This window comes from Mercenaria mercenaria, chromosome 7 (assembly GCF_021730395.1).
Source record: "Mercenaria mercenaria strain notata chromosome 7, MADL_Memer_1, whole genome shotgun sequence".
Taxonomy (NCBI): Eukaryota; Metazoa; Mollusca; class Bivalvia; order Venerida; family Veneridae; genus Mercenaria; species Mercenaria mercenaria.
In genome coordinates this window covers 83789230-83812259 of record NC_069367.1, presented here as the reverse complement: position 1 = coordinate 83812259, position 23030 = coordinate 83789230, and the positions used below count along the sequence as shown (strand labels likewise).

At 34.7% G+C, this 23030-nt stretch overlaps 2 protein-coding genes across 2 annotated transcripts in view; one reads left to right on the top strand and one right to left on the bottom strand.

The window, feature by feature from the left end:
* Window positions 1-7757, top strand: part of LOC123555193 (uncharacterized) — a 42397-nt gene extending 34640 nt beyond the window's left edge. Inside the window, exons 19-24 of the mRNA XM_053548829.1 lie at window positions 202-310; window positions 2797-2927; window positions 3288-3393; window positions 5062-5158; window positions 7154-7290; window positions 7469-7757. Of these exons, the coding sequence (XP_053404804.1) occupies window positions 202-310; window positions 2797-2927; window positions 3288-3393; window positions 5062-5158; window positions 7154-7290; window positions 7469-7689 (801 nt within the window). The 3' untranslated portion in view covers window positions 7690-7757. The remainder of the gene's footprint in view (window positions 1-201; window positions 311-2796; window positions 2928-3287; window positions 3394-5061; window positions 5159-7153; window positions 7291-7468) is intronic.
* A 4111-nt stretch (window positions 7758-11868) lies between these two features.
* LOC123555257 (uncharacterized) lies at window positions 11869-20845 on the bottom strand. Its single transcript, XM_053547303.1, has 5 exons — window positions 20739-20845; window positions 18329-18498; window positions 16360-16506; window positions 14890-15146; window positions 11869-11880 (listed from the first exon to the last, which is right to left on the bottom strand). The coding sequence occupies exons 1-5, from the start codon at window positions 20843-20845 to the stop codon at window positions 11869-11871; spliced, it is 693 nt and encodes a 230-aa protein (XP_053403278.1).
* Between the last annotated feature and the right edge of the window lie 2185 nt (window positions 20846-23030).

The following is a 23030-nucleotide window of genomic DNA, read 5'->3' as shown; positions in this document are numbered from 1 at the left end:
GGTACAAAAATGATAAAATGCTTGGCACAGTCTCGCATTTTCTTATTTTATTCAAATCGTTTAATGAATTTAGTATGAAAAAACACTCGTGGGAAATCTTTTATTTCATATATAAACATGAAAGTTCTGTTTTGTTGTTGTTGGTTTACTTTTTTGTAAAAAGATATTGATCTTATTGCTTATAGCTGTTGCTTTTTGTAGTTCAACGGCACGGCATTTGTTGTAACAGGGAATCAATATACCACTGGTGTGATTTACAATAACATGTATAATATCGGTTGTAAACTGCCACTGAAATCTTCAGTAGGAGGTAATTACAGAGTTATAACTGACTTCTAGGTGAGTTATACAGTAACATGTATAATATCGGTTGTAAACTGCCACTGAAATCTTCAGTAGGAGGTAATTACAGTGTTATAACTGACTTCTAGGTGAGTTATACAGTAACATGTATACTGTTTGTAAACTGCCACTGAAATCTTCAGTAGGAGGTAAATACAATATTATACTTCTAGGTGAGTTATACAGTAACATGTATAATGTTGGTTGTAAACTGGCACTGAAATCTTCAATAGGAGGTAAATACAATATTATAACTGACTTCTAGGTGAGTTATACAGTAACATGTATAATGTTTGTAAACTGCCACTGAAATCTTCAGTAGGAGGTAAACACAATATTATAACTGACTTCTAGGTGAGTTATACAGTAACATGTATAATGTTGATTGTAAACTGCCACTGAAATCTTCAGTAGGAGGTAAATACAATATTATAACTGACTTCTAGGTGAGTTATGCAGTAACATATATAATGTTGGTTTTAAACTGCCACTGAAATCTTCAGAAGGGGGTAAATACAATATTATAACTGACTTCTAGGTGAGTTATGCAGTAACATGTATACAGTAACATGTATAATGTTGGTTGTAAACTACCACTGAAATCTTCAGTAGGAGGCAAATACGATATTATAACTGACTTCTAGGTGAGTTATACAGTAACATGTATAATGTTGATTGTAAACTGGCACTGAAATCTTCAGTAGGAGGTAAATACAATATTATAACTGACTTCTAGGTGAGTTATGCAGTAACACGTATAATGTTGGTTGTAAACTGCCACTGAAATCTTCAGTAGGAGGTAAATATAATATTATAACTGACTTCTAGGTGAGTTATGCAGTTACATGTATACAGTAACATGTATAATGTTGGTTGTAAACTGCCACTGAAATCTTCAGTAGGAGGTAATTACAGTGTTATGACTGACTTCTAGGTGAGTTGTACATTAACATGTATAATTTTTGTAAACTGCCACTGAAATCTTCAGTAGGAGGTAAATACAATATTATAACTGACTTCTGGGTGTGTTATGCAGTAACATGTATAATGTTGATTGTAAACTGCCACTGAAACCTTTAGTAGGAGGTAAATACAATATTATAACTGACTTCTAGGTGAGTTATGCAGTAACATGTATACAGTAACATGTATAATGTTGGTTGTAAACTGCCACTGAAATCTTCAGTAGGAGGTAAATACAATATTATACTTCTAGGTGAGTTATGCAGTAACATGTATACAGTAACATGTATAATGTTGGTTGTAAACTGCCACTGAAATCTTCAGTAGGAGGTAGATACAATATTATAACTGACTTCTAGGTGAGTTGTACAGTAACATGTATAATGTTTGTAAACTGCCAATGAAATCTTCAGTAGGAGGTAAATACGTTATTGTAACTGACTTCTAGGTGCGTAATTTTTCAATGGATATATTATAACTGACTTCAAGGTGAGTTGTACATTAACATGAAATCTTCAGTAGGAGGTAAATACATTATTATAACTGACTTCTAGGTGAGTTATACATTAACATAATGTTGGTTGTAAACTGCAATTGAAATCTTCTGTAGGAGGTAAATGCAGTATTGATGAGTTGTACAGTAACATGTATAAGGTCGGATGTAATCTAATGTAGGAATTAACACGTTATTATCATTTCTAGGTTAAGTCTACAATAACGTGTATAATTGCCTAACTAAATAGCTTTTGCAAAATTATACAACAGTATGATTGCGAATTAATTGTTTATCAAGTTGGTTGATATACGTACTGGTCAAAATAAGTTTCCAGCCAGTCTATTTTGCACTATATTTATTTATTTTACACCTCTGTAAGTTCTTGTCCTTAATTGGGGAGGAAAATCCCAACGTGCTTCCCTGGGCGTTAGTTCAGGCAACTTGGTAGAACCACCAGCCTTATGCAAAGGATCTGGGTTACTTCTCATAATGACACCCCAAGCGAGAGGTGACAGAAGCCCGCCTGCTTAGCTCAAGAGGGAGCGTGTTTATTTACGTACGGATCGCAGGATCGTTAGTTCGACCGTCGAGCGAGGCGTATATTCTCTGCGATTTGGTAAAAGATAGAGTGTCTGACATCATTTGTCCTCCATCTCTGATTCATGACAGGCTTGTACTGTTACAGAATCCAGGAATGGTTATCTTTTCTGCCCACTGTTAATAATACTGTTGAAAAACGGCGTTAAACCCAAATAAAGCAAAACAACAGAGCGGACAAATAAGTGAAAATAATACAAAATGGCAATCAGCATGATTACTAGTGTATGAAATTATTGAAGGCTAAGAAGTTGTGTAGTGTAACAGTGATTTTTTGTTTAATGTTCCAGAGCAGTCCTGTGACATCAGATTTTGAAAAATGTAAAATGCAAATATAAAAGGTACTTTTCCGTTTAAAGTTTGTGCTTCTAATCTAAACTTCGTTATTCTTTATTTAGGACACACAGTGATAGGCTACAACGTTTCTATTTCTAATGATGGAAGGTTTTACAGCAATGAGGTCAAGGTCATCAAAATCGACTCGTCCTGTATGACATGTGATGATCTTGGTGTTTCCTGTAAAATTATGGTAACTTAATATAAAATAAGTTCTAGTTATATATGTGTCACAGGGTGGGAAAATATGCAGTCAGTCCGGGACTCGAACCCGAATCCCCGGGGCTCGAACCCGAACCCCTTGCTTACAGGGCAAGTGCTCTACCGACCGAGCTAACAGACTGCCTGACACATCTTCTCCCCTATCGTGACCCAGTCCGTACCGTGACACATGTTTTTAGACAATGTGCAGGGTTATGTTGGAAATAGCCTGTATTCATTGGTCGCCACAGAATGGGTAGCATTATATTAAAATAAAGTTCTGTGACCCTAATCTGACTGTTTGAATATAAATTTATATAATCATATTACAATTACAAGCTTTCATTTCTAGGACCATGCTTGTATGATTGACGGAAATTGTCGCCGCGCGGGAGAATTTAAGACGGGAAGTATGAACCAGATTTGTGTCCCGTCAAAGAATAAAGAGTCTTGGACAAGTATGAAAACTTTCAAATACAAAAATTCTGGTTTCACCTGTATAATGTAAACGAATTTCTACCATTTATAGACCGAAGTCGTTAAATAGAGGGTAAATTAAAAGCACAAACTTGTACGTTTGATACAAATGTAGCAAACAATATCAAATGCCAGTAGACACAAAGTCTATCTATTGTTAAGTATATCACAGTATACAAAACGCTTGCTACACTATTAAGTAGTATATTGGTGGAAAAAATACCATGAAAAAATGACACACTGTCCACTTATTGTGTAGTATATTGCCGTATTGAACAACAGTCACTGTCCATTTACTCTGTAGTATATTGATGGAAACAGATACCGGTGACACAAAGTCTACCTATTGTTAACTTTATTACCGTATACAGAATCAATTAATTGTGTATTATTCTATATCTATTTTATCTACCAAATGGTGAACGTCCATTTGCAACACGTGACCGTACAAGGTATTACCTTATTTGACGCACGTGCGTACAAAAAAAACCTGTATTATTTCGTACTTGGACGGTTCAAGAAGTCCCATGTTAAGGTATTTCTGCACGTCTGGATCGAAATGTTTTCTATAATGCAGAATTTGATTAAACTCTGATTATAAAAAAACTTCAGAATATACCTAGAAAATTCAGCAAAAAAGAATAGGGTCGTGTGCTTAAGTTTTTGCTAGACTGATTTGAAAAATTTGGACCTCACGCAATTTTTCGTAATGTAAGTGTATAGGAAAATCATAACTTTCAAAACATTTTCGTGAATAGAAAATTTTCTACAATGTAGATTTTGATGAACTTCTCACAATTGTATATAAACATATGGCCTATAATGTGGTAAAATAAAATGTATAGGTCCGTGTGCTTATTTTTCAGATATTCGACCATGATTAAAAGTGAACCGAATATTTCACGCTAATTTTAAGACATTATTTTGAATTATTTAACGTGTCATATGTTTTAATACCATATTTTGACTTTAGATATATATAGTAACAGTGCCATTTTGTTAAACTTACTCGCAAGTTGTAATTAATTCATAAAATGATTTTCATTTCCGTACGCCGAATCCAGGCTTTATTCTACGTTTTCCGGATAAATGACGTTACGCCATCGCTTCCGGTTTATCAAAACGTGCAGAATCACCTTTAACATACGGTAAAGCCCGAAACGCGTAAACGTGTTCTGAATGTAAATCGGGTAAAGTAGGCGCTCTATGTACAGAGTTTGATTATGCGTCTTGAAATCAGGAAGGCAGAAATACAATATTCAGTGAATAATCTTTAATTTAAACTAAAATAAAAAAGATATAGAATAAAAAGGTTATTTAACACTGAACAGTACAATACGAGATATATTTGGACGCGTAACCAGCTGAGAAAACCATATTGGACTCGACTTTCTCAGCTGGGTACTCGTCCAAATATATCTCCGTATTGTACAGAACAATGTTAAATAACCTAATAGTATATTGTCGTATCCGGACAGCTGTGATATGTTTCCCGTCTATTTTCTGTTTTACATAATACAACTACCAGTGACGCATAGGTCACATTTTGTGTAGTTTATTCCATAACACAAATATCGATGATACAATTTTATTAATATCACATAATATAGATACCAGTTTAAAAACACTGTCTATATTTCATTATATAGTTGCCACTGACACTTCGCCGATTGTACAAAAGCCAGACTCACTACCCACCGCACCACTTGGAGGTATAGACCTGGAACGGTTCGACATTTGGACAATGTATGTTCTATTTCAAGATTGTTTACAAAATAAAATCATTATCGGTCGCATAATGAAAAAGAAAACTCGGATGAAATATTAAAATGTGTGAATTATCTCAGGAAATGTTTCTTCAAGTTATAAGGACACACTGCAACGGAGTGTATTGCTTTAACACGGTTTTCTACCATATTTACAAAGAAAAAGCATACACTGTAGCATACTACAATAAAAGAGAACAATTAAGTTATGCCACGGTACCAATGATATTTGATGCATCAATCTGTTTAGATGACATGATATATAAATCTCAACTTATCGTTTTTAAACATATTTAACTGCGAATTATTCAAAGTATTGTGCAGTGTGGGAGCCCGATAACCTACCAGAGAGTAAACTTTTCCCGAAATTGTCAGAAAAAAGAGTTACTAAGAAATTATTTATTTTTAGCCTCCAATGTCTTCCCCCATTGAATTCAAAGTGGTATAATTTAAGAATGTTTTATTATAAAATTGTGATACAAACACTTTTACAGATTCAAAGAAACAAACTGCCAATTTCTTTGTAATTTCCTACATAAATAAAGGAATCGAATCACTTTAAACCCTTCACCACGTTGTAAATTTATGTTCTAAAAAAACGAAAATTAATTATATAATTTCTATCCTTATACTACTCCTGGATCCTTTCTTTTTGTGTCAAAGAACCAGACTAAATCATTTTTTGATTCCATGCCTTGATAGGTCGACAGTTTGAACATAATTAACACTTATTTACAAATAATTAGGCCTCTTTACCGAGGCAGCAAAACAGAATTAAATAATAAATTATAGCAAGAGTGTTTTAACACTATTTATACACGATGGTCGTTATTTGTACGGCGTATTGTGACTCATACTTTTCTGTAATATGTGTAGGCCATGTACCGCGACATTGTAATTGTAATTGGCGATGAACATGTACATATATATATGTTTTTGCCGAATAAACTTTGACTTGACCTGACTATTATCGCATGAGTGTAAAAATAGCGTTAAAACACCGTTTTGCTATAAATTATTTCGGTTCTAATATGCCTTTAATCTAAAAAAGTAGATAAAATATAGTTACTGTAGCGCTCTTTCTTTGTCGCAAGAACAACATTGACGTCACAACACGTTAACGTGACGTCATTCTAGCGTAAGCGTGTTTTAACATTAGAATAAGTTATATTTAAAAAATTATCAAACTTATAATATGGGTTCCATTACAGAAATATAACCGTCATTAACGTTCCTTCTAGAGTCTTGGATAACCTCATTATAATTAGATGATAAGCTGATGGTCGAGAAATACCATGAATAAATTTATAGCCTGCTTGGTCTTTTCAGAAAGGCGTTCATAGTAAACCCATGTCAAAAGTTCACACTTTATCCTGCAAATTCAGCAAATAAATCCTTTATATTTAAACCTTTAACTTAGTTTTGTTTCTGATAGAGGAAAGTATGATGAATTTATGTAAGATATAAACAAAAGTGACGAAAAAATGCCAGTTTACTCATTAGTATGTCCTTAACTAGTACATTACATTATTTTGTGGGAACATTTGAGACGAATTCTGCTAAGAATCAAAGATATCCGAGAGTTCCTTCTAGTTTTCTGCTTTTAGATTGCTGCCTTGACCTTCCTTATCTTTTTACTTTGTTGCTGTCTGACGCGAAAATCGATCCGACAGTTATTTTTTTAAATTAAGAAAATGCATTGTGTTGTAAGCACAATTTTATACATATGGTGTGCAATATTTGAAAGAACTTACCAATCATATTACACCTTTCCTAGTCAAATACGTTCGAGGAAAATATGAACTGGTCAAAATGATCAGTTTTCTTACTTAAAACTGCCGAAACAGAATATTAAATGCATATTATTTCTTAACACTAATGCGACAAACAATTGTTACACATTGAGTCAGTTTTTTACCGGTATACCACATTAGACTTTTTATTAAGTCGACGTAGATGCTTTTGTTTATTCTAGATCGAAAACCGGATGTAAATGTGGGCATGACCAAACACAAAGTAATTGTGCGTGTTGCGACGAGGGCGGATGTCCATGTCCAGCTCCAAATCAACATCAGTGCGCTGTTTGTGGAAACATGACTACGTGCGGAACTCGTAAGTAAACATTCGATACAAATATGTACATATTGATGCAAATGGTCGCTATTGAAGCACAAATTTTCAAAATAGAAAATGGAATCAAATATTCTTTCAATCATTTAATATACCCCTGTCAAAGTGATCAAATGAAAAAAGCATATCATTAACCTTTCTCAATATTTGTATGCTTCAGCTCAACCTTCCCCGGAAATGGGATTAGATGGTTACACCCTTGCTCTAGCAGACTGCACGTGCATGTATGACACCACCCTGTACAACTGCGCATGTTGTCAAAACCATGAAAGTTGTCAGTGTGGCGCTGAGCACAAAAACCAGTGTGTTGACTGCAAACACATGGATCAGTGTGGAAAAAAGCCATGGCTCTTTGGACCACCGATACCACTTCAAGATTAGGAATAAAAACAGAGAAAAATGTATTGTTTTCAAACCCAGCTTCCGCTGAAAATAAAATTTTGAAATAATTTTTTTTATGAACTTGGGTATATGATGTTTAAAAAATTAACGGGAGTATTTTAATAAAGATTTATTGATTAAATATGTAAAAGGTTTCCACATCACCTTGCTAAAAGTAATATGAGAGACCCCCACAAAAACGCTACTAGGCGCAACACCTTTACAAAACAGTGTTAACGTACAATTTATGAAAGGGGTCTCCACAACAGGGTACTAGGTGCAAATGTGAAAAAATGTCCAACAAGACAGTACTAGTTCAAGATGAAAAGGTTTCCTACAACACGGTAAATGCAATATGAAAAAGATTACCAGAAAACGATACTACGCGCAATATTTGAAAAAAATCCCCACAATATGTTGCTAAGTGCAAAATGAAAGAGGTCCCCAAAATTCTGTATTAGGTGCAATATGAAAGGGGTCTCCACAACACCGTGCTACCTTTGTTCCATGTGGAGAAGTTGGCAGTTACTTGTGGAGAACAAGTAAGTACTGGTACAGAATCCGGGAGCACAGTAAAATGTAAAATGAAACTTGCTTGCACCGATACAGAAACATTCAAATAAAGCTATTTCGTAACAAAATGTATGTAAGCTGCTATTCAAGAAGTTTGCAGAATAGAAACTGCTTTAAGACTGGCGCGATCACACAATGTCGAAAGTTACTCTAATAATGTTGTCTGTACAATGACCTCAGCTACCGAGTACGGATCACAATTGGAAGAAGGACGTCTGTCTTCAAAATAACCACATCCAGCTTCCGCCACATGAAGGGGAATTCTTATACTAACACCTCGTTTTTCGACACCAGCCGAAAAAACGTGGAAATTTGACGTATCGTGGAGTCCCGTCAGGCGTCTTTCGTTGTCCTTGCCTTGATGCGGGTCGTACACAAGAATATGTTCTTTATGTTTCTTCGACATTTTCTCAATGGCATCTTCAATGTACCTAGAGACACATCGAAATATTTTGAGGTGGTCTGAGAGGGTGGGCTAATTTACATTATCTGTTGGTCAATTCAACCATGTTGCTTACAACAAACATGTACATGTATTAGTTAAAAAGGAAAGATGTTTGCTATCTTATGTATAGTCATGGTGCAATAGCCTCCATTGACAGAAATCGTAAAATGCATATTTTCTCTTAATATAAAAATCTGTTTTTCATCCTTCTAGTTATTCTTACAAAAATACCAAAGTCCATGGCTAAAGTATACATTCTTGCATAAAAACTACTTTTTTCACTGGGTCCGCTCATGTATAAACGGGAGAAAAAATCGTGTGCAAACAAGGCAATCCACGTGCTGTTAATACATGATTTTTCGGCGACGCCGTCTAAATTCGTTTTCGTTTTCCTATGCCACGTGACCAGTTTGCCAATCAAACTACTTGATAACGCATTATAGATAGTTTATCAAAACGGAAGATTTATGCAACACTCTGCCTGATTGGACGAGAGTGTCAATTTCTTTCACTCTGTTGACTGTGCTACGCTGAGTGAAATGTAGACAAAGCGTTTATCCTAAACGACGCTGCTCACAGTTTTAAAGCCAACTTTGGCTCAGTATATTTAGCAAGAATATTGATATATCTCAAAATAATAAGTAAGTTTAATAAATATGATAAAAACCTGTTCAAATACCAACATATATCAAATTAAAGAAAGAGCTGAATACGGTCTGCGTATCACATGAATAAGGGTGTGATAAGAGTCTTTTATGTAGAGAAGTGCTTTTAAAAGATTTTCCATGTAACAATTGTCGTCTGTATATGAAAAGGTTTCTTGCTTTTGTGACTTATTCAGTTTGCATATTAAAATGAATACTTGTTTGCTTTGATATATTTGTTACAAATTATTTAACTGATTTGTTATATATGAATATTTTTTTAGTATTGTATGAAAGTATTGAACTCAGTTGAAATCTGTTTCATTATATATATGCTTTATAATGACTGAATCTCATTTTACACTGAAATGAAGGTACGTTGCATACAGTTTATCTATGTGATATAACTACGGTCAAACTTTGCTTATGCGGTCAAAATTTGCTTATGAAACAGAAATATTGAAATAATAACAATTGTATGTTTTGCTTGACCTTCACTTTTTATAGGTGTGACGTCATTGTCCAAAGATTCACGAATAGCGAATATGCATTTGTTAAAGCGGGATCAGTTGGCCTATTTTAGAAATAAATAAGAATGATAAATAAAAAAGTCCTTTAATTGATTTTTTCTCATGTATTCTAATCAAACTTGATTTGTAGCATCTTTATTAGGCCCGCAGCCAACTTTGTTCAGCTGGGACATTTGACCCCTTTTAGGGGCTGCTAGAGCTAAAACTAGAAATGCCTTTATACAGCGTCTCATGAACAGCTTGGTGGATCTTTGTCATACTTGGTCTGGAGCATCATTATAAGGTCCTCTTCCAAATTTATTTATATAGGAACTTGGGCCCTATTAGGGACCACTATAGCTAAAAGTAGATATGCCTTTCTTCGCATTAACCACTAAAATGTAATGGATTTTTATCAAACTCTATGTGTAACAATATCGTAAGGTCTCCTGCTATTTTGTTACAAATGGGGATAGGGACCAATTTAGCTAAAAATATAAACACGTTTAATGACCTCTTCTCATGAACCGCTTTATGAATCTTCATCGAACTACTGCTGTAATTATTCGTCTAAGGATAAACGAAACAAAATTGCAACCCTACGAAACCTTTGCAAAAAATTAAAAGAGAACCATTTAAATTGTTAAAGTGCGGTGTTTAGTTTTGCAATTTGAAAAATGTTAGATGAAAGATGAATGTTAGATGAAAAATTTATAAACTTCTTTCCTTATTACAATTCGCCGACCATCATTTTTAAAGATATTTCTTGTTATTTTTGAAATGCTTTGCCAGGGACATATGTATGTATTTTTGCGCACACTGATATTTGGCATCTGCGTCTTGTTTCTTCCATAACAACCTCTTCTTGTAGCATTATAGATACAATGTAATCCATAGTATGTTTAGCTGTATCAGTTTCCAACCCCAAACGTACTGCCCCCATCAATGTACGCACTAGCTTCTCTTAGAGTTCACTCCCTTTACAAAGCGTCTGTTCAGATATTGTCAATAACTGTGAATAAATAAGTATCGCCTGTAACTTGTGCTATTGCTCGTTTTTAGGTATTATATTTATGATTTTTGTTAGTATCAGTTGGTATGTTTTTACCTGATTTTTCGCAGAATTCATATAATAAACCTTGAAAGCTAGTCACTACCCTCGTACTCATCCGTACTCTAAATGTGTTCGTACTCAAAATAATTCGAATGTAAATTTATTATTCTTAAAATTGTGTTCCTGTTAATCAAATTTTTAAGTTATATGCAAAATTATGGGTAACATAACGTTTGTAATAACTAGAAATAAAAATAAGATGCTCAAAAACCTTCAAATCACGCGTTTGGTGGTGTTTTTGATATGTATGCCCTGGTTATGGATATTTAAAACATGTTTCCCGTTTCCAAAAACAACCGAATGGTAACTAAAAATGTACCGGAATCGTAAAGTCATCACATATGAAAACAATGCTTTAAATAGCGACCTTCGGTCTCGGTCACAAACAATCCCGCGGGTTTCTGCAGACGTTAAAAAACAAAAAATCGTGTATTATCCCTACATTAAGTCTTCCACCCTACCAAATTTCAACAAAGTACATAAAGATATGAAAGAAAAAAAAATGTACATTTTATAAAGATTTCTAAACTGCTCAAAATTTCAAAGGTGGTTCTCATACAAATTGTTCTGTTTGATTTTGAAAGAAAGTCAGGCATAAAGAAACGTTTATATAAATAGCATTGGTTTAAAGGTAACCATTTACAACTAATTTTTTTCTACTAACTTTCAACTAAAGAGATATTATTTAACCCTTTGATTTGAAACAAAGAAGGCTCAGAACTTTAAAACAACAGGTCAGTGTTAATAAAAGTCACACAGCGATAGAGGCGAATCTGTACGACCTGTTTGTACAACCTTTTTATCAACCGCTGACATTAAACACGGTAAGAATCCGTTTCAACTGTTACTGAAGCCACATATGTCATAGAATTATATTTAACTCAAAAGATTGTGTCAACCTTTAGCCTAAAATGTAACATTGTTAAATTCTCTAAGATTATACAACATAAATGAAATCTGTACGACCTGTTTGTACAACCTTTTTAAAGTGTTACATTTTCTAAAATATTACCGACTAGATCTACATACCTATATCCTGACAAATAACTACCCATACCCTTCAATACTTAGAAAATTTGCTTGATTTTGCTCACGGATGAATTATCAGACTAATGGAAGCCAATGCGTCAAGCTGGAGCATAATGCTCAATCAATGTTGATTCAATTATGAAAAATGGTCATCATACTGAGAAACCTTTTTCAATCTTCAAACATACGAGATTCTCTCTTGCAGTTGAATCGACATGTATCAATCTTTTTGCAAGGTTAAGGATCAAAAGTTAATATCCCTTTGCGTTGCACTTGTCAGTTTAAAAGTCTAAAATTAGGACGATGGGCACATTTTCTTTCATAAAGAAGGTTAAGTTATTAAAATTAATTAAGAATTTTTATAAGTTATTATATAATATATTGCTGTACGATATAGTACCTAACTGTTGTTAGAGATACAGGTAGAATCTATCATAGAATTTATACATTGATTCGTCTAAATAAAGTCAGCTTCAAAGGCGCTGGAAATATTCCACATAAAAAGAGATTCGCTTTTCAACATGACAGGATATAGGCAAAAAGGCTTGCTGGTAGCTAATACATAAAACTATTCTCTTAATGTGAGGTCAATATGAGGATACTTAGTATATCAACCTTGAACAAGGGTGCCAGAATGTCACAATATACGCCCGTCACAGCAAATTTCTTTACACTAGCACCTGTATTTGCAAATGGAATTTTAATTTTCTAGTTGTTTACAATATTTTTTTTTAGAAATTATTGCAATTCTTTTTTTTTTCTAAGTCCACAAAAAAAATCCTTACCAGGTAGAGATACCTTAAAATACACCCAAAATTTGAAAGTAACATCAATGTTATACCACAGAAAAGTGGTCTTGGTTTTTCCCTACGGTCAGTTATAAAAAAGTTACAATGTAAGTTATTTATAGTAACAACTAAGGGAAGTTAATCTTTAAAGAAAAAAAAAATCAAAAAAAAAATTACAAGTCCACACAAAAACCCTTACCAGGTAGAGGTAGCTTAAAATACACCTCAGAATTGGATGTAACATGCATGTTGTACTACAGAAAAGTGGTCTCGATTTTTCCCTACGACTTGTAATGAAAAGTTATAATATAAGCTATTTATAGTAACAGCAAAGGGAAGTAATTCAAAAGAAGGGACCAGTGCATGACACTCCGTCTCATGCTTGTGAACATTTGTGCCAAGTTGTATCAAAATCCCTCAATGCATGAGGAAGAAATGCTCTGGACAAAGTTTTTATTCTTGTATCCTTGACCTTTAAGTGTGACCTTGACCTTATCCCTAGGGACCTGGTTCTTGCGCAAGACACTCCGTCTCATGATGGTGAACTATTGTGCCAATATACATCAAAGTCCTTTCATGCATGAAGAAGATATGCTCCGGACAAAGTTTTCATTCTTGTATCCTTTGACCTCTAAGTGTGACCTTGACCTTAGACCTAGGGACCTGGTTCTTGCACATGACACTCCCTCTCATTATGGTGAACAACTGTGCCAAGCTACATCAAAATCCTTCCATGCATGAAGAAGATATGCTCCGGACAAAGTCATTCTTGAATTTTTCATTCTTGTATCCTTTGGCCTCTAAGTGTGACCTTGACCTTAGACCTAGGGACCTGGTTTTGCGCATGACACTCCGTCTCATGATGATGAACAATTGTGCCAACTTTCATCAAAATCCCTCCATGCATGAAGAAGATATGCTCCGGACAAAGTCATTCTTGAATTTGACCTTTGACCTCTAAGTGTGACCTTGACCTTAGACCTAGGGACCTGGTTCTTGCGCATGCCACTCCGTCTCATGATGGTGAACAACTGTGCCAAGTTTCATCAAAATCCCTCCATGCATGTTGAAGATATGCTCCGGACAAGGTCTGTGGACGCCGCCCGCCCGCCCGCCCATCCGCCCGCCCGCCAGGGGCGTTCCCATAATACGTCCCGTTTTTCAAACGGGCGTATAAAAAGTGATGTGTACCCAGGATGTAGCCCAATGCGGTTATCATTTTTCAAGATACTGACCGAAACCTATAAGGTAGCAATTGTTTTATTGTTAAATCAACATCTTGAAAATTAACTGGATAAAAGAAATCGAATTCAAACATTGGAGGCGGTTGTCCTACACTGTGTACGTCACATTGTTTATAGGTCAAAATGTCATGATGTCACTGCTTGAGAACAATACGTGCTTTTGGGTCCGCCTACGAGTCACAACGAATTTTAACTGCGTCAAGGCCAATGAAATGGACTATAGAATATAGATTTATTAATACTATGTATATGGTATATAAAGCTACGGTATGGCAGCGAATCAATGAAATTTGATACAAAAGTTAAAGTATCTGGGAAGGAAAAGGAAAGCCTATAAATTCTCTTTTATACTGTATTTTTGCAAATAAATTACACTACCTGATTCCAGTACCTACGACAGAGTATAAATATCAGGTGCACGTATTCTATTAAGTAGAACTTTTGAGATAAGGATTGGAAATTTCGACTTAGATCTACTAGCTCGAAATTTTGACTTACTGGGCGGTGCTCCGCTGTGTTTTTTTTTCTGCTTATATATATGTGTGTGTGTGCGTGTGTGCGTGTGCGCGTGTTTGCGCTGCTGTTGTTTCAGTGTAGAAAGACCACGGTTTTGGAGCGTGGCTTTTCAACTTTCCCCAACAGCGTTTCATCTACCTGTTACCCATTTTGGTAATTTGTATATGTTTAAAAATGTACTTGATGCTGGATTTTTGAAGCAATCCGTCTGCAAAATTTTTTCCAGTTACAGGTACTGTTTGCTGTGGGCCTACTTTGCGATGCATGTGCTTCAAGGAAATCTAGTTTTTACTATATTGAAATTTTGAATTAAATAGATGTGCATTTCGATATTTAACCAGAAAATTCGGCTTATAGTATAGGGTTAGATCATTTATTGAATTTCTGTTGATAAAAGGAGTGCTGTAATTCATTACATCTTCAGCAGAAAAAATATGATACAGTATGGAATGTTTTTCTTCACTTACCTGACTCGGCATGACCTCAGCATTAGATCTTGCGATTTTAACACCTGCATTTAAACAAGCTCTGTTGTGGGCTTCTACAATGTCACGACCAAATACAACGCTGGCACCAATACCACAGTAATTCGGACCTTGAATAGAGGAAAACGAGTCAGATATCTAAATATCACTAAACACAATATTAACTAAGCGCAGGTTTGACATATTTTGACCCACTGGATCTTCATCCTAGTTTTTTATGCAAACATAGCTAAATTACTTTATCGTGTGTAAAATAACTAAATATGTGTTGTTATATCTTTATTTAGAACATATCCTAAAAAGGGAGGTTAATCGGGGCGTTTTTTTTATCCTCCTTCAAACGAAACTTTTAAAGTTAAAAAATACACATGAGCAAACACATTGATAACACACTTTCTATATAAAGTATTTGCAAATGTCAAAAATGAAGTTACACATTATTTATCAGTAACAACAACAACAACAACAACAGAAAATAGAAAATCCATTATATCAAAAAAGTTAATTTGGAACAATGAACGCAGATCTTAAATCTTTATCAAGTACGCAAGTTTATCTAGGTTATTGATATTTACTGAAAGCATTCATATATCAAAACATAAACACATTTTTGTACTTCGCTCAATACCAGAAATTTTCCATTTTCATATAAACAATGACACGTTTTCTGTTGATTTCTCTCATTATCGTTTGTTTGTCAAATTGAATATTACGATAAAATATGGTACAATTATTGCCTTCTGGAGCTGCAACAACTGAATTGTGAATTAAGTGATAAATTGGTTTTCACAACAAATCCCAGTTCTGTAGGTGGGACTGCAAGGGCGATAACCCATTAAATAAATACCTAGGTATGAAACTGCTCTACATAACTGCGTTTTGTTTAAATCATTGATATTCCATAAGCTTTATAGAAGTATCTCCTACGTAGGAGATAGTAAGTCGTACGTAGGACAAATCTAACGCTCTCTGCTGGCACCAGGACGCTGCCTTAATCACCTGTTCCTAACAATAAGGCTTGCTTCAAGCATTTTAGCCGTTTTTGTGATAAAAGCTCGCGAGAAGTAAACTACACTTGTTAAGATTTACAATTCACGACACATAAAGGAGAACATTTAAAAATGGAGAAAACATGTCACATTAATTTCTACGATTACTTCTGCAATAATTTCACAAATTTGAATTCATAATCCATGAAGATCGCTTGTATTTTCAAACATTAACGGTGCGCATAAACAATTATTAAAACAGTTATATAAGAAACACTTTGATGAGCATTAAAAGCCAAAGTAGCCGTGTGCCGAAAGAGAGGTAAAACATTACCTTCAGGCCAGGGTGAACCATTCTTCGGCCACCCTAACGGCTTGCCGTCAAAGTCCAGTAAAGTATATTCTTGTTCTATACCAAACCAGGGTTGATAATCCTTCGCTGCTTCCATAACCTTAGCACATGCCTTTCTCTTGTTAAATTCTGTAATAATAATACAACGTTTTAAATTATTTGTTTAAATGTGACTGAAATATTATACTGACCAACGGATAAAAAGATTAAAGACAATTACCAGATTTTGTCCAAGGAAATATTTTTTTATCACACACACGCGCGCGCACACACACACGCACACACACATTGCCATCATTAGGGCATGTCGCCATGTTCGTTATTTAAGACTTAAATGCTACACTCTGTGCGTTATACAGGTATAAACCGCATGGGGACTTCTTGCTGGATGATTTGCAAGACATCCAAGGTTAAATTTGGTTTACATCCGTATAAATACACAAAAATAGCATTCATTCTTATATTTACATTTTTACAGTAGCTTGTTATTGAAATTATTTTAAAATCAAACAAGCGGTTTAAGAGAGAAAACCACTTGAAGATTTTTTTTCTGGTTTTATCTCTGGTGGACCCTAATGCAACAAAACCAGCTTTGGAAGAAGACCATCCAAGGAACGTCCAAGCTAAGTTTCTTCCAGCAGACGGTTGTAGGGGAGACGTCGTCTCAAGGATATGTTTGACGAAAGATGGACACCGCACCACAGATTGTTTGTGTTCCAAATAGCTCAACCCAAACATTTTTTGCGCAGGTGAGCTAACAAAAAGTAATGTGTACCAAAGTTAATGCTTGATAATAGGAAGAGGCATGTTGGACATGGCCATACCCCAACGAAGAAAGTGTTTAGTGTAAAAGGTGATTAACAAGAGGAAATACTTCAAAATGATAAATCGTGTGCATATTAGAGGATAGATTGTTACCAAGATCTACTGAGTTCAATAATGGTCTATATGCAACACGGTTCTTATTCTTCACATTGTGCGTGAAGCTTTGATAAATTCTTTTATATAAACACTTTCAAGTAAATTTACTTCTGGGAGATTATTCAAAACGTAAGAATAGAGTTATGACTCTTGTACATATCACTTTCTCTTATTGTTCCCTATCATTGTAAATGGTTTTAACGAAATTCCTTCAACAGTTGTGGAGTAAATAATCGGGAAAAAAAGTTATTAAATTTCAAGTTAAAGTACCAGTGTGAGATAATTCGAAAATAAAGCTAGGTGGAGTTATGGTTCATGCACTTTTCTTTATTGTCATCAATCTTAGTATGCACTTTGAAAAGAAATTATCTTCAGTATTCAAAGAGTTATGCTCCTGATAAGTAAATTTAATAAAGGGAGATCATTGAAAAAGTGAGCAATGAAAAGTCATAATTCGTGTACGTTGTACTTTCTTTTAATGTCGTCTGTCATTGCGTGATGCCTTAACAAAACAGTTTGGACATTTTTAAGTTATGGTCCTGACAAGGGAAGTTACAGAAAAATCTGACAATTATGATGACATCAATAACGGTTTTGCTGTTGATGATGATACGGGTAACGGTAATAGCTATCGTGATGCAGAAAATAATTATGAGGTGTTACGTCTAAGGGTAACAATTCCTTGTTACAGTATGTAAAAGTAACAGAAAAAACAAACCAGCAACTATTTACAATAACAATCTTTATTGATAAAAGTAACAATTCAAATACCTTAAAATGTCAAATGGCCGTAAAATCAAATCTAATATGCAAAAGAAAATAGTCCAAATCCTGTCCTAGTCAAATTAAAATCCAAACATATTATCATCAATCCGAACTGAATTTAGTATGCCCAAAGAATATAAATCCTGTCTTCAAAACTAATTTTTTAAATTCACAATGTTTGTGTAAATCCTTCAAATGTTAAATATCCAAACTGGAAAATTTTTGTTATTAAGAAATACAGGACAGTTTTTCAATGAGCTCTTACTTTCAGGTTCTACCCGGTCCTCAAACAGCTTGCTATTTAAAGTATTATGCAAGCTTCCAGAACTTTCAAGTATCACCAAGAATAAAAAGAAGATTCTGGAAAAACCAACAGCAATCCAGACTAAACAAATAATTGTAACACCCTGTTTATCAATATTGTGGTAGAACATTCTGGAACACAATAAATATAAACAACTTAGTGACATGATGCCTCAAAACTAGGTCAGTATTGTGGTAGAACATTCTAGAATATCGTAGAATATAAACAACTAATTTCATATTGTCTAAAAACTAGGTCAGAAAACAATGAGCTATCCATAAAGTAGAGTCAAATGAATATGTTACAATTACTAGGATTAAGAGAGCACAAAATTCCGAATCTTCTACGGGTATGACTGTACGTAACGACTCACCAGCCGGTTCCTTGTTGTTTTTATAAATTTCACAGAGAACAAGTTTATTTTTCCCACGCCTGAATGGGTCATTGAAGATTGCACGTGGGAAGAGGTAAAAGTCCATTATGGCTTTACATTGAGTTAGACCGCCAGTCTGCCTACTGGGCATTCTGGAACATAAATAAATAAAGTTACGATAATAACGAAATATGTAAATCTAAAGACTTGCACACTTAATAAGCAGTCTGAAACTCGCGTACCTCAAAATTCCGGTTATCCCGAATTTCGAAGTAAAACACTTGTTCAACAGTATATAATTTCACTATAAAGCTGACAAGAAACTTTGATGTATTCCTAAAATAATTTCGAAAACATTAAACTTATAGTCATAATCGTTCTTGTAGCAGATGTTTGGACTAAATACACTCAACAAAATTCCTAATTGGTCAGTTTATATTGTTTTACTATTTTGTAAATAATGCATGTATTCACACGAAATTTCACATACCGACATTTGAATAGGTACTGCAGTTAATTATTGATTTATTTTTGGCGATTCACGGCCAAAATAACTGCATTAGGCGTTTTGACTAACATTACATATTTTGCACGTGCAGGGCATGCGCACTAACATGCACGTGTTTGTTTACATTTTTGGCATTACTGACGAAAGTCCTATAAAAAAAGTGGACGCAACTTGACCCCGATGGTTGACCTTTGCATTATAATACATAATAGACCTTTCTAACGTAAACGTAAATCGGAAACGGAATACTGAATTCGTAAATATTATTTTCAAATAATGGTGTAAGGGAGATACTATTGCATTACTATTGGATGAAATTGTCTCCCCTAGACCACAAATTAGCCTAAAATTTTACGAATTCAGTATTCCGTTTCGTAATTACGTTTACGTTAGAAAGGTCTATTAAGGCACAACCTATTATTGAAAAGGAGTGTACGTAAAACACGAGCTGCACGAGAAAAAGGAAATATAATTTTGTGTAAATATAAATTAGTGTATTGGAAAGTTTTAATTGATCAAATGAAAGTATATATACTTTGATACTGCACTGTATACAAACTAATTCCATATAAATATACACGGCTACCCTAAACACCCTTGATTTCTATAATGAAATAACCGATATGAATAATCAGCCTAAGGTCAACCATCACGGCCAAGTTGCGTCTACTGTACTAGAAAAACACATATCATGGTGAAATGGACACAAAAGCAACGCGATCGAGCTGTCGGAATGTTGCTAGCCGGGGCACATTTACGACACGTGTGAAAATATTTTTGCAATTTCAAAGGAATTTTGATATAATTTGTTTGTAGCTGTTACTTTGATGGTTATTTCCATTTTAACCTTATTTCCGTTTACTAGAACCTTCAGTCGTTGGTTATGTATCATTCGCGCTCTTTTGGCAAAATTTAACTCGACAATTCATTGAAGTGACCGATTTTGAGTTTTGTTGTAAAATTCCGAGAGCCCGAGCGCGTTGCTCTTGTGTCAATTTCACAATGATATGTGTTTTTCTAGTAGGACTTTCGTCAGTTATGCCAAAAATGTTCACCAACAAGTGCATATTGGTGCGCATGCCCTGCACGTGCAAAATATGCAATATTGGTCAAAACGCCTAATGCGGGTACGCTGGCCGTGAGTCGGCCAAAAATAAATCAATAATTTCCTGCAGTACCTATTCAAATGTCGTTATGTGAAATTTCTTGTAAATACATGCATTATTAACAAAAAAGTAATACAATATAAACTGACCAATTAGGAATTTTTTGGAGTGTATAAATAAATCAAATGCATTCCAATGGTACTACTCGATTTAACTTTGCTTGATGATAATTTAGTTCTGTCATACATTTTCACCTTTTCAAAGATGTTGTTGTTTATTTATCTAATAAAATTTGTTAATTCAAGTAAAAGATTCACACAGGTTTGTCGTTAAACGTTTGGATCATCGCGTCTGCTATATCTTTCCACTACAGTGTCTACTTGCCGCGGGACTACTTTGTGATGCATGGCTGCAGCCATGTTTGCCTTGCTCTGTGCTTCCGAGAAATGTATCCTTTCACCCTTGGCACTAATGACATATGTGCATGTCATTCCTTTACTCTATATATAAATTAGACATGGGGTGGGGGCGGATAGCATATGCCATTTTTAATCTCTTGTTCCTTATTCAAAGACATTCAATGCGCATACTACCTGTTAGTAAAATATTTTATCTCCAGATATTTACTTCAAAAGGAGAAAATCCTCTTCAAATGTGTTGAACTAATATAATCGTCGGAACCACAGGTACGGTTCTATAGTTCGAGCTATCTGTGTTCGAGTGATAGAACAATATATAGTATATAAGGGTTATGCTTCATTTGACCGCGGGACGTGACGTTCAGTTGACGCCGGGACCTGACGTTCAGTGTACGCCTAGACCTGACGTTCAGTTGATGCAAATGGAAGTGTTCAAGCGAATTTTATTACTTACGAAGAAGTCGTCCTCATCTATGTCAGTTGATAAATCTGATATTTACGTCCCTTCAGTGTACCGGTGTGATCTTTTCACATTAATAAATGATTATGAACCCAGTACGCGGTATACTAAATACATGAATCGACCAAAACGTGTTTAGAGTTTATACCTTCGGCTGTGCTTGGTTCAAAATCGAGTAATTTGCACTTTGAAAGGACCCTTTCTCCTGTATAGTCAACCCATATGTATTCACACATAACAGTGTCACCTGGCAGCTCCAACGTCATGTAATGGCTTAACATGTTTTTCTCCGTGTATGAGATACAGCCGCGGTTTGCAGTCCTGGTGAACATGCTACATAAAGAAATCAAGTAAACTTTTAGTTATTTTTCGTAACAGTTTCTTGTCCTTGAGTACTACACTACTGTAGCAAATTTGTACATGTTTGTAGCTGACGTGTGCGATACTAGGTACATTTACAAGAATTAACGATACATTTTACAGTGGCTTAATACGAAGACATGAGGCTTCTTGCCATAAACAAAACGGATTATTTCGACTACGGATCTTTACAAAAAATAAAGAGAACTGCCAGGATGGCCAGTCTACTTTAAACTTTCATTCGCCCTCCGATCAAGATTTAGGATTTTAGAATTTTGGACATTGAATGTGATTTTACTAAGGTATTCGTTTAAAATGTTAATCGTTTAGTTAAACTGTTAGCACAGACTTCGCTTAAATTATCTTATAATGTTTTTCCTCTGTAATTTCTTGATTATTTTGAGAAACCTTTTTAATTGCAAGGAAATATAGGCATACAATGCATGAACATGTAAGTATGAGTCCTACCAAGAGCGGGTAATTGGGTAGCTCTAGATTTTGACGAATGGTCGAAGGAGATGATTTGGTATTGTAGGAACGTATGACCGTATCTGAAAGGTTTTCGACCTATTTCTAGCACCTACACTCAGTACATACTATGAAATTAAATGCAGTTATATTCCTTGATACAGTTTGAAATCTGCAGTAGCTTTTGGTGCTAGAAGAGGTCATACTCCAATGTATGATAGTATAAGTTAAAGACGGGTACATGCTGGATGCATCCGCATTACAGTTTTACTATCTAAGTGTCAAAACAAAGTAATCCATAAATATTGTTGGCCTTTGACAGACAGACTGACGTACACATTTTGTGGATAAATAGGCAAGATTCTAATTTACTACTTTTTTGAAAATTTGAGTTAATAAACAAAACGCACCTGGTACTAATGCTCTTTTATCCAGTGAAGTTTTACAATGATTGTATTATTGAAACATGTTTGCTCTTAGAAAGGAAGTGAAATTTCAGGTATAGAAAAATGCATCGTGTTTTTTTAAAGACAACGTACAATATTTATTTTGTTCCGCTTTCAGAACAACACTGAATACAAACTGCATATGTGAATCGTTACAGCGATATTTGTTCAAAAGCATGTTTGTGCATAGGCAGACAAACATTTCCAATTTTCATACAACAGACATTCTCGAAGTATTGTAACCGCACTCAAAATTATAAGCCTGATGTAAAATGTTGTAAGTCATCAGCCTTGCATTCTACATTTTTTTATTCGTTAACCATAATACAGACGTACGTTACTTCGAAAAATACTTAATTTATAGAAAAATATCGACAGTCTTAATACTTCAATTTTACGAACATTGGTGAAATCATCTCTCTAATGTTTATGTTGTTGTTCTTTATTTTCATGAATTACAGAATATATACGTAGAGGCAAAATCCGGCATCAGTCATTATTTTAGTTATAAGTTTCGTTAACG